The sequence below is a fragment of the Callithrix jacchus genome, chromosome 4, assembly GCF_049354715.1.
Source record: "Callithrix jacchus isolate 240 chromosome 4, calJac240_pri, whole genome shotgun sequence".
Lineage (NCBI taxonomy): Eukaryota > Metazoa > Chordata > Mammalia > Primates > Cebidae > Callithrix > Callithrix jacchus.
This window is the reverse complement of record NC_133505.1, coordinates 5,905,718-5,917,906: the sequence shown is the minus strand read 5'-3', so window position 1 is coordinate 5,917,906 and position 12,189 is coordinate 5,905,718. Positions and strand designations below refer to the sequence as shown.

Sequence of the window (12,189 nt, the reverse complement as noted above, 5' to 3'; positions counted from 1 at the left end):
GATGGTCTTGATCTCTTGACCTCGTGATCCACCCGCCTCGGCCTCCCAAAGTGCTGGGATTATAGGCATGAGCCACCGCGCCCAGCCCTATGGCCTCTATTTTAAGAACATTAGGGATTTCAGTATGGCTGGTCCTTGACTTGAATGCATTGAACTTTTACGTAATTTTTACTCATATACATTATATATTGATACATCTAAATGATCATTGGTAAAATCAACTTCGGCTTTCAAACTTCAGCTAAAAATTACTCTTGGCTATGTAAACATGTGGAGCTCCCTTCCACCAGCCATCAGCTAGTTCTGTTTTCCCTGTAGCACCACCTGGAACAGTGAAGATACATTTGCAAATAATTTTAATATATCACTCTATTTTTTACTTTATAAAATGATTAGAAAATGAGAAAATTAAATGCAGAGACAGTGATAAGAAGTAGGCCTTCATACATTTGATGCAAGTGGGACGAAGATGGAATAGTTGTGCTTAATCAGAAGTTCAGCTGGGCATGGTGGGTCACTCCTATAATCCAAGCACTTTGGGAGGCCAAGGTGAGTGGATCACTTGAGGTCAGGAGTTTGAGACCAGCCTGACCAACATAGTGAAACCTCATCTCTACTAAAAAATACAAAAAAAAGTTAGCTGGTGTGGTGGCATCCGCCTGTAGTACTATCTATTGGGAGGCCAAGACAGGAGAATCACTTGAACCTAGGGCCAGAGGCTGCAATGAGATGAAATCTCACCACGGCACTCCAGTCTGGGTGATCAGAACGAGACTGTCTCAAAAAAAAAAAGAAAAAAGAAGTTCTCTGTGAAGGAAAACAAAACAAAACAAAAGATTCAGAAAATGTTGGAATTATATTGAGACAAGGGAGTTTTAGAAAAGGGCTGTAATTATGGATTTTATAATATATTGTAGTCTCTTGAAACAGAAACATTTGAGTAAGGCAAAAGTCTGGGAAGGGTTTCCCCCCATGTTTGAATTTTTCAGGAACACCTTAGGCAGGAAAACATATCTGCCTGTATTTAAAAGAACCTTGTAGAGTGAGCTTTTCTACAGGCAAAAGCCTGCTAACTATTAAAAAAAATTTTTGTTTGATACGGAGTGTTACTCTGTTGCCCGGGCTGGAGTGCGATGGAGCGATCTTACCTCACTGCAACCTCTCTGCCTCCTGGATTCAAGCAATTATCCTGCTTTTAATTCAAGCAATTAGCCTTCCAAATAGCTGGAACTACAGGCACCCACCACCATGCCCAGCTAAGTTTTGTGTTTTTGGTAGAGATAGGGTTTCACCATATTGGCCAGGCTGGTCTTGAACTGCTGACTTTGTGATCTACCCGCCTCGGCCATCCACAGTGCTGGGATTACAGGTGTGAGCCACTGTGCCCGGCCGAGATTTTTTTTTTGCACAATGTTGCCCGCGAAAGGGATGTTTTTTAGTAGTCTCTGCATGCCTTGACTTTTCGGAGGCAATGCTCCATTTTTTCTATTTTGGTAGTTTTCAAATTTTTATTAGTTTGGAGTAGAACCCTTTACTCAAAACAAAATATTGATATACAAAACACTGATATATAAAATAGATTAAACAAAGGACCTTTCCCGTTGACGGCAGGAGAAGATGGAGAAATAGAGGGCCTGGGTTAGGCTCATTCACGTGCTCCCTCTTTGCTCACTTGCATACCCCCGTATGGACACCTCAGCTAACAAATGCACTTGAAGAACCATGACTGCTAGGCCAGTTCCGTTCCTAGTTTCCTCATGAATAGATTTTAGTTTAGAGGTGTTACGTTCTTCTCCCAGAGCCCCACAGGGCACAGTGGTGTCCAGGCTCAAGATTCCATGTTGTGCCTGACTAGGGTGCCGATAGGCAGGTTATACAGCCTCAGCCTGCTTTCTGTAAAATGAAACTAATAGGGCTTCTGCCTTTATGGAGTTCTTGGGAGAATGAGATGAGTTAACCCTTGCAGATCCCTCAGAACGGCGCCTGGCCTGGAGCAAGTCCTCTGTGGGTGTTAGCCAATATCACTATAGTGACAGGAGTACGGTGGGTATCTCACTCTTACTCAGTTTTCAGAGGGTCTTGATCTATCTTGGCTCTTCTCCTAGTCCTTTTTTTTTTTTTTAGAGCTAGAGCTAGAGTGCCGTGACACAGTCACAGCTCACTGTAGCTTTGATCTCCTAGGCTCAAGTGATCCTCCCACCTAGCTTCCCGAGTAGCTGGGACTACAGGCTCATGTCACCATGCCTGACTACCTAAAAAAAAATGTTTTGTTTTGGTTTTTTTGTAGAGAAAGTCTTGTTATGTTGCCCAGGCTGGTCTCAAACTGCTGGCCTCGGCGAGTGCAGTGGCTCATGCCTGTAATCCTAGCACTTTGGAAGGCCGAAGTGGGAGGCTCTCTTGAACCCAGGAGTTAGAGACCAGCCTGGGCAACACGGCAAAACCCATCTCTATCAAATTGAAATCTTTTTTTAATGAGTAAAATTATTAAACAAACAAACCAAGAAAGAACTCGTACCCTCAAGCAATACTTCTACTTTGGCCTCCCAAAGTGCTGGGATTACAGGCATGAGCTATCATGCCCCCAGCTCCAGCTAATTTTATTTATTTTTATTTTGTAGAGATATCAGGCTGTTCTTGAACTCCTGTGCTCTCGCATTCAAGCAATCCTTCTGCTTTGGTCTTCCAAAGTGCTGGGATTACAGGCATGAGCCACTGCATCTGGCCCTCTGCCAATCCTTTACCTGCCTCGGGAAGTAGGCAGAGTGTTGGAGGGGAGAGAGCACGAGCTTTGGGGAGTCAGGGAGTGTGGTTCCAAGCAGGGCTGAGGTCCAGCTGCGCTGCACTGGAATGGCCATAGTCAGGGTGAAACTGTTCTGCCCAACATAGTGGCCACCAATGACATGTGGCCACCAACCACATTTACACTTAAATGGTAATTACAGATGGTCCCTGACTTATAATGGCTTAGACTTATGATTCTTTGACTACAGTGATGCACAAGCTGTATGTGTTAAGTAGAAACCATACTTTTTCAGCATGGTATTCAGTACAGTCCATGAGATCTTCAGCACTGATTATGAAGTAGGCTTTGTGTGAGATGATGCCGCCCAGCTGTAGCCCGATGGAAGCGTTCTGCGCATGTTTAACGTAGGCTGCTAAGCTACGATATCTGTAGGTAAGACGTATTAAGTGCATTTCTGACTTAACAATATTTTCAGCTTACAATGAGGTTATCGGGATGTAACCCCATTGAAAGTTAAGGAGCAGCTGGCCTCCAAATTGAGTAAACTTAAAACTTTAGTTCTTCAATCACGGTGGCGAAGGCAAACAACTCAATAGCCACTTAGGGTGACCGCCGTCGTACCGGACAGTGTGCATAGAGAGCAGCCCCATCACCGCGGAGGGCTCTATTGCACAGCTCTAGGCCAAAATCTCGAAATCACTCCATACTGGTTGGCAAATATTTGCAGCCCCGAGTTCTTCAAGTGCCTGCAATGACCTTCTGCCCTTTGACATAGGGCATTTTATTAATTCCTACTGAAAACACTGTTTTCATGATATTTAGTCATTTGTGTGAGAGAAAAATGTGCCAGTATTTGTGTATGAGGGTCAAAGAAGATTCACAGTATTGAGTTCAGGGGGTTCTCAAACTTTATATTAGAATCCCCTGGGAGGCTTTAAAAAATCCTGTTGCCAAGGAACACTTCGGACCAATGAAAGCAGAATCTTTGGGAGTAGATTGTTTAAGCTTCCCTGGCGAATGTGCAGCCAGTGTTGAGCACTGCACACTGGTGGTTGAGAGGGCATGGGGCTGGTGAGAGTGTGCGAAGAGCTGAGGTGAGGCAGGCATGGTGATCCAGTGGGCCCCGGGGCTCATTCTGTAGGGATCAACTTCCTTAGGTTACGCTGGAAATAGAAGCTGTGTTGGCTATGCTTCGTAAGCGCCTGGCTTCCCTTCATGGTTATTTTGGAATATAAAGGGATAAAGGAGTTTAAAGTAATCATACCCTGGGTATATTTTTAGAGAATTAAATAATTTCTATGCCTAATACAGCCATAAGGAATAACTTTTATCCTTTAAACAAATACATACTGGCTGATTTCTGTGCAAGAAATAATATATTCAATAGTGGAACGGAGCCTTGCTAAACCCATAATTGTAAGAAAGAGGGCCTAACAATAAGTGCGATTTTCACGGTGATTATACATGCCACGAGATTCTTCCTCATGTTAAGTTACTATCACCAAACAAGGGTGGCTTTTTTCTTTTTCTATTTATTTTTAAAGATGGAGTCTTGCTCTGTCACCCGGGCTGGAGTGCAGTGGTGTGATCTTGGCTCACCGCAGCCTCCACCTCCTGGGTTCAAGCAAAATTCTCCTGCCTCAGCCTCCTGAGTAGCTGGGACTACAGGCGTGTGCCACCATGCCCAGCTAATTTTTTTTTTTTTTTTTTTTTCAGTTTTAGTAGAAACAGGGTTTGGCTGCGTTAGCCAGGAAGGTCTGGATCTCTTGACCTCATGATCCACCCACTTCGGCCTCCTGAAGTGCTGGGATTATAGGTGTGAGCCACTGCGCCTGGCCGGGTGGCTTTTTTTCAAGCTGCATTATGGATTGGCTACTGAGGATTTCTAGGAGCATAGTTTTTACACTTTAAGAGTGTGCTGTTGAAGTAAAATTATTTATAGTAACTATTTATACTTTTTTTTTTTTGAGAGAGTCTTGCTCTCCAGTCCCTCAGGCTGGAGTGCAATGACGCGATCTCAGCTCACTGCAACCTCAGTCTCCTGGTTTCAAGCAATTCTCCTACCTCAGCCCCCTAAGTAGCTGGGACTAAAGGTGCACGCCACCACACCTGGCTAATTTTTGTATTTTTAGTCGAGACGGGTTTTCATCATGTTGGCCAGACTGGTCTCAAACTCCTGACCTCAAGTGATCCTCCCGCCTTGGCCTCCCAAAGTGCTGGGGTTACAGGCATGAACCAGCACACCCCGCTACTTACAATTTTTAATACAGAGTTAAGAAAGGCTTTCCTTACTGTCCCAAGTTCCCAAAAAAGAATAAATGTGTAACACCTGCTTGGAATGAATCTTCATAAAATAAAGTAAAAAGGAAGGGTTATCTGGATATTCCAGAATAAAATAAGTACTCCAATTCTTTTCTTAGGTATCAGGGTTCAGATGGGCAGAGGCCACAGGACAGTCAGAGGTTAACCTGGGAGTCAGGGTGAGGCTGAGATACTGGGGGCTGTACTCCCTGGGATGCATCTCTGGTACCTCAACCAATCTCTGTCCTCCAGGGACTGTCAACCCCACCCTGGCAACCCAACCTGGATTCCTGTTGCCTCTGCTTTATGGTTTGACTTCTGTGTTCTTGATTCCAAATGGTACACAGACTGATCAATCCATAAAGAAAGGCTCCAGAGGATATAATTATATTCTACATTATAATTAGCAACCAGACAGAAGAAGGAGTTGGGGTGAGATGGACACTGATGCGTTCTTCGTACCCGGAGAGTGTGAGAAGACAGCCTCCAGGGAGGAAACTGCTAAAACAGGGCACATGAAACTTCTCCTTACTGTTCTCCTTGAGAGGGCTAGAAGCAAACAATCACGTGAACAACAACACTAAAACTCACCCAGAGACAAGAGGGTTTCTGAGGCCACATTTCTGATTTCTTCAGCATCAGACTGACACAGTGTCACCAGCATTTTAATGCTTTCAGTAGCCTATGGGGGAAAAATAGTTTAAATTGCGTTCTGACATTTACGGATAGAGTCCCATGAGACTTGGCGTTTCACGGCTGGTGGAACTTAGCCTTGCTTTGCTGTCCAGGCTGGAATGCAATGGAGCGACCATAGCTCACTGCAGCCTTGACCTCCTGGGCTCAAGCAGTTCTCCTGCCTCAGCCTCCTAAGTAGCCAGGACTAATTTTTTATTTTTTATTTTTTATAGAGATGAGGTCTCACTATGCTGCCCAGGCTGGTCTCAAACTCTTGGGTTCAAGCAGTCCTTCTGCCTTGGCCTCCCAAAGTGGTGGGATTACAGGTGCGAGCCACTGCGTCTGGCCAGCTGGTAGGAACTCTAAAAGCCATCTTACCTATGGGATTAAACATAGCTGACTGCCTCAGTCCCTTAAAAGTACATATTCCTGGGTGCTACTCCAGATGCACTATATTGGAATTTCCTGGGATGGAGCCCGGAGTTATTTTCAGGAATTCTGGTGATCAGCAAAATTCCTTATTCCACAGCAGACTCCTGGTCTAGAGGAGAGAAGTGACTAGCTTGCCTTTCCAGAAGAGAATCCATCTTCTCTTGTTCTTCCCACCGAATCTCACTGATTCCAAAATGGCTCCAATATAAAAATTCTTAATATTTAGCTTATATACTAAAATAGAGGAGGAGGTAAAGGCCAATAATGAGAATTATTCTATTTGTTTGTTCCACAAATATTTATTGAGCACTCCATGAACCAGACTATTCCTCAGGCATGAGAGACTCCTCAAGAATTGAGAGTCTAGTGGATTTAAAGTATGAAAATCCATGAAAACCCATATAGACCACTGTATCCTTATGTCTTTATTTCCTTTTTATCACAGACATCCATCACTGATACACCACTGGAGATTGAGAGCACCCAAATAAATAGCGATCACTGTGGGCTTTCTTTTTGGGCATCTGAAGGTGATTTTCCTATCCTTTTTTCCTTTTTTTTTGAGACGGTGTCTCACTCTGTCACCCAGGCTGGAGTACAGCTGCATGATCTTGGCTAAGTGCAACTTCTGTTTCCTGGGTTCAAGAGATTCTCCTGCCTCAGCCTCCCAAGTAGCTGGGATTACAGGTGTGTGCCACCCTGCCTGGCTAATTTTTGTATTTTTAGTAAGGACGGGGTTTCACTACGTTGGCCAGGCTGGTCTTGAACTCCTGGGCTCAAGTGATCTGCCCACCTCGGCTTCCCAAAGTGCTGGGATTACAGGTGTGAGCCAGCACGCCTGGCCCTAGAGCTGTTTTTGATCACGGGCCATTAACTTTTTCTTTTGAGGTATTTTCTTTTGAGGTATTGACACATAATCCCTTTCTTTATGTGTCATCAGGCCTGCAGGTCCCTGCCTCTTTTCCAAGATTTTGGCAAGTTCTAAAGTATAGTTTTCTCTCATTCTTTTTTTTTTTTGAGATGGAGTTTCTGTTACCCAGGTTGGAGTGCAGTGGCGCAATTTTAGCTCACTGCGACCTTTGTCTCCTGGATTCAAGCAGTTCTGCCTCAGCCTCCCCAGTAGCTGGGATTACAGGTGTGCGCCACAATGGCTACTTTTTTTGTATTTTTAGTAGAGGCTTTCCTCATGTTCGCCAGGTTGGTCTTGAACTCTTGACCTCAAGTGATCTGCCCGCCTCGGCCTCCCAGAATGCTGGGATTACAGGCATGAGTCTCTGTGCCCAGACTTCTCTCATTCTTTTCTCAAGACTGATTTGTCTTATTTTTTGCGATGAAGGTAGGTCGATCATTACATCGTGCCTATTGAGAGGGAAACTTCAACGTCAGGAGTTCTCCGTCTTCGCGTACTTGTTTACATTCTAGCTTTCCCTGCTCACTACACCTGCTCGTGACAGCAAAGCTGGTTCTCTGCTTCGTAAAGAGCGTGTGGGAACTCAGTGGCACACTCCGTTTTAGTGCTTCTTTTCAAATCTTACTTGTCCCTGCTTTTCGTTGTTCACAATAAAAATGAGTGCAGGCACCATACAACTCATCTCCCTTTTAGGATAAGAAACATAAGATATGTAACACAGACTTTTCTTTTCTTTCTTTTTTGAGATAGAGTCTCGCTCTACCACACAAGCTGGAGTGCAATGGCAGGATCTTGGCTCACTGCAACCTCTGCCTCCTGGGTTCAAGTGATTTTTCCACCTCAGCCTCCTGCGTAGCTGGGATTACAGGCACCTGCCATCATGCCTGGCTAATTTTTGTATTTTTGTAGAGACGAAGTTTCACCATGTTGGCCAGGCCGGTCTCAAACTGACCTCAGGTGACCCACTAGCCTCAGCCTCCCAAAATGTTGGAATTATAGGTGTGAGCCATCATCCTGGCTAATCAGATATACTTTTCTAATACTGACCTAAGGCAAACTGATTCCTCTGGGCTAGTGAAAAACATGATTATTTTCTGCCACTTGTTGACTATAACAAAACAAAGTCACAGGTCGTTACTGTTTAAGGGGAAAAAAATACTAAAACTAATATATGGTGCAAAGGAAACAAGAAATACTGTTTAAAAAAGGTCTTTTCAAACATGAAACAAAAGCTGCTATATGCACTCAGTTTAGCCTGGCTCCAAGCTCTCCAAGCTGAGCTGCCTGGGATGATGGGGTGGGAGGGTGGTGGTTGAGGGGTGGATGGGTGGGGGCTCTGAGGCTGGGCTTTACCTCAAGGATTTTCAGGGCCAGGCAAGCTGCTTTCTGGAGCTGGAGGTTTGTCTTTGTTAGTGCTTCACAGTAATAGAGCAAGGCCTGAAAGAGAAGGAGGGACGCTGTGAAGGCATTTTGGTCTGTTCGTAGTCTAAGAGGGATAGCTCATTTTCACCCCTGGGATAACCTATAGTGGACAACACAGACATTTTGCATTACCTTCAGAGCAAGCAAAAAAAGCCACTGAAATTCATATTAATTAAAAGAGCCGTTCATTCCATAAATTGATCCCCTGTATTCTCCTAGACCTATAATGATGGTGGGCTTTTTTTGGCCACCTAGAGGTAATTTTTTAAACTAAGTAACGAGGAAGGCAAAATTTCCCAAAGCTGTTTTTGATTCTGGGTCATGAACTATGTCTTTTGAGGTGTTAACCCTTTCTTTATGTCCCTTCATAAAGGCCTGCAAGCTCCTGCCCCTTGTCCCATGTGTCATTCCAAGATTTGAAACATTCTCCTAAAATTCATGACTCTAGAAGAATATAAGGGATCAATTTATTGAATAAAATTGGGAGATAGAGAGTTACGGTTCTGGCTTTAAGGAGCCCTTAGATATGGTAGAAGTGCTGACTGTTAGAAGGAACTGAAGAGAAGAAATGTATTAGGTGCCATAAGAAAGCTACAAGGTAAGTCAGTCACTTGGGGAAGAGAAAATCTTACGGAATGCCAGGATAGGTTTCAGAAAATGTTTGAACTTGAATGGAAATGATGGGTTAGATTTCAGTGGGGAAGTTGATTGGAAACAAAGGTATTCAGGCAGAAATAAGGAAGACAGGAAGAGGCAGTACATTCCAGGGAGGAGGGTGGTGATATCAGTTTGAGATTTGCTGAGTTTGACACATGGCAAATAAATGCTCTGTGTAAAAATCTCTACATAAAAGCTGTCTTTTTTTTTTTTTTTTTGAGACAGAATCTTGCTCTGTCACCTAGGCTAGAGTGCAATGGCACGACATCTCAGCTCACTGCAACCTCCACCTCCCGGGTTCAAGTGATTCTCCTGCCTCAGCCTCCTGAGTAGCTGGAGTAGCCGGGACTACAGGTGACCACCACCATGCCCGGCTAATTTTTTTTATTTGTAGTAGAGACGGGTTTCGCCATGTTGGACCCTGAGATCAGGAGTTCGAGACCAGCCTGGCCAACAATGGTGAAACCTCGTCTCTACTAAAAATATAAAAAAGTTAGCCAAGCGTGTGGTGTAATATTTTTAGAATTAGACACTACACAAATGCCCACTAATATAGAGTAAGAAAATAAATTCTAGGATATTTATATTCAGACATGCCATCCATTCATAAATATAATTAAGTAGATCAATATGTTCTGTCAAGGAAAGAAAACAACCATGATATATGCCATTAAAAAGTCCATTATGAAACAGAATAGTGTGATCTGACTTTAAGAATTATGCATGTTAGCATATGTATAGACAAAAATCTGAAAGAAGAGACAGTATGTTAGTAATAGTTTTTTTCTGGGGGCTGAATGTAGGGGGTACTTACCTATATTTCTTTAGTTTTAATTTTTTACAGAATATTATTGATAAGCAGAGAAATTATTTTATAAAAGAATAAATGCTAAAATATTATGAGTAAATGATAGAAAATTAAACCGGCTTCTGGCTCAACGGCCGTGGTGCCGTGTCCTACCTTTTCCCTGAAATGCTGATTTTTGGAGGCAGCTGCCAAGAAAAGCGTCACAGCCTCACTGACTTCATGGTCCTCTCTGGTTAAGAGCAGAGCCAGAGTCCTGAGTACTTCCTGCTGGGCCAGGAGGTTGCTGGGAGCAAGGTCACTCATGGTCTGTAGCAGTTTTTCATCTCTTAATGACTGCAGAGTCTGAACCATGGAAACTAGCGGGTAAGAAGGAAGGAGATTTCATGTTCTGACATGCTAAAGTAACGAGCTCATTACAAACATAAATAGGACTCAAGTATAAAAGAAAGTACAGTATATAACAAATACACATGAAAAATCAGTATCTGATAAAGGTGGTATTTCAGATTGGTGAGAAAAGGTCAGACTATTCAAATAGCTGGATTACAGTGATGGAAAAGCACATGGGAAAAAGTGAAGGTGGGTCTCTATCTCATAATGGCTACAACAATAACTTGTAGATGAATTAGCCCAATATAAAAATACACAGAAGAAAATATACATAAACATTTTTTTTTAATTAGATGGGGTTTCACCATGATGGCCAGGCTGGTCTTGAACTGCCGACCTCAGGTGATCCACCCGCCTCTGCCTCCCAAAGTGCTAGGATTACAGGCGTGAGCCACAGTGCGTGGCCCTGCGTAAACATTTTTTTACAATCTTCCTAATGTATGTATGGCAGACTCAGTTGCTCCTCTGTCTGTTAGTCAAACCTGGCTGGCAAAACTCCAATCCTGGGTGAAGCCAGTGCAGAAACCAAGTCTGCACTGAGGCATGTGGGCCCTGATGAAGGAATACATTTCTTTCTTTCTCTCTCTCTCTCTATTTTTTTTTTTTTTTTTTTTGAGACAGAGTCTCACTTCTGTTGCCCAGGCTGGAGTAGCTGGGATTACAGGCATACACCACCACACCCAGCTAATTGTTCTATTTTTAGTAGAGCTGGGGCTTCTCTATGTTGGCCAGGCTGGTCTCAAACTCCTGACCTCAGGTGATCCACCCACCTTGGCCTCCCAAAGTGCTGGGATTCCAGATGTGAGCCACAGTGCCCGACCAGAGCAACCCATTATGTTGGTTGGTATATGAAGACTATATTAAAGAATAAGGTCTTGAGTCCCATTTGGACAAATTAACCATGTTCCATGAATAAGGAGTGTCCTCTACTCCCTAACCAGAAATCTAGCATGATTACCCATTAGTCACAAAAATACTGGAATGAGAATGTGTCTGGTCAGTACAGATGGAAGAATAAAAGCCAAGTTCATGCTCCATGCATAAAGCAACATTCCCTACACAGCAGACAGATTTGTGACTTATTTAGATTTGCTTTTGGCTTGAATTTCGTATTTTCCTTGCTGTGGATGCTCCATTAATGTCACTGCTTTGTAAATAAACACCCTAGTCAGAAGCCTCAAGGAAGCACTATGGATTATAACATCGAAATAAATCACAGAAATTAGCCTAAATATTCAACAGCATAACCAAATACATTAGTATACATTCAAATGCCGAACTATTAATCTAATATCTAATATAACATAAATGCTTTCAAAGAATAATAACAGAACATAATGTCAAATAAAAAAACAGGGTCAATACTCTATAAGGCATAATTACGAGTTTGAAATCTAAAACCCACGTGCATTCAACTGGAAAATACATACAATTTCAAAAGTAGGAGAAGGAGAGATTGGATTTTTTTCTTTATATTTCTCTGTTTTCTAATTTTTTTTAAATAATGAAGGCTTTTCCCTTTTATGATGAAAGAAAAAAAGACACTTAAAAGGTTAAGAGTGTTTTTTTATTGTCACTCCTCATTCCTGTTAGCAAATGAGTAGGCCTTTCTGGGGACAATGTAGTATAGGAGGCTAGAGATGTACATCTCCACTGATATAAACTAACAGAAAGTTTCTCAGAAAATTCATTTAGATCAGGACGTATTTAGTACCAAGAAATGAAGACTATAATAGGGCCGGGCGTGGTGGCTCACGCCTGTAATCCCAGCACTTTGGGAGGCTGAGGTGGGAGGATCACGAGGTCAGGAATTCGAGACCAGCCTGACCAACATGGTGAAACCCCATTGCT

General features: G+C 43.0%; 1 protein-coding gene across 6 annotated transcripts in view; it reads right to left on the bottom strand.

Moving 5' to 3' along the window:
- Positions 1 to 12,189, bottom strand: part of RIPOR2 (RHO family interacting cell polarization regulator 2) — a 235,789-nt gene that overhangs the window by 2,710 nt on the left and 220,890 nt on the right. For all 6 annotated transcript variants that reach the window (XM_054254767.2, XM_078368180.1, XM_035294745.3 and 3 more), the window contains 3 exons: positions 10,102 to 10,304; positions 8,415 to 8,498; positions 5,636 to 5,726 (listed from right to left, as the gene is read on the bottom strand). In XM_054254767.2, coding sequence (XP_054110742.1) covers positions 5,636 to 5,726; positions 8,415 to 8,498; positions 10,102 to 10,304 — 378 coding nt within the window. The remainder of the gene's footprint in view (positions 1 to 5,635; positions 5,727 to 8,414; positions 8,499 to 10,101; positions 10,305 to 12,189) is intronic.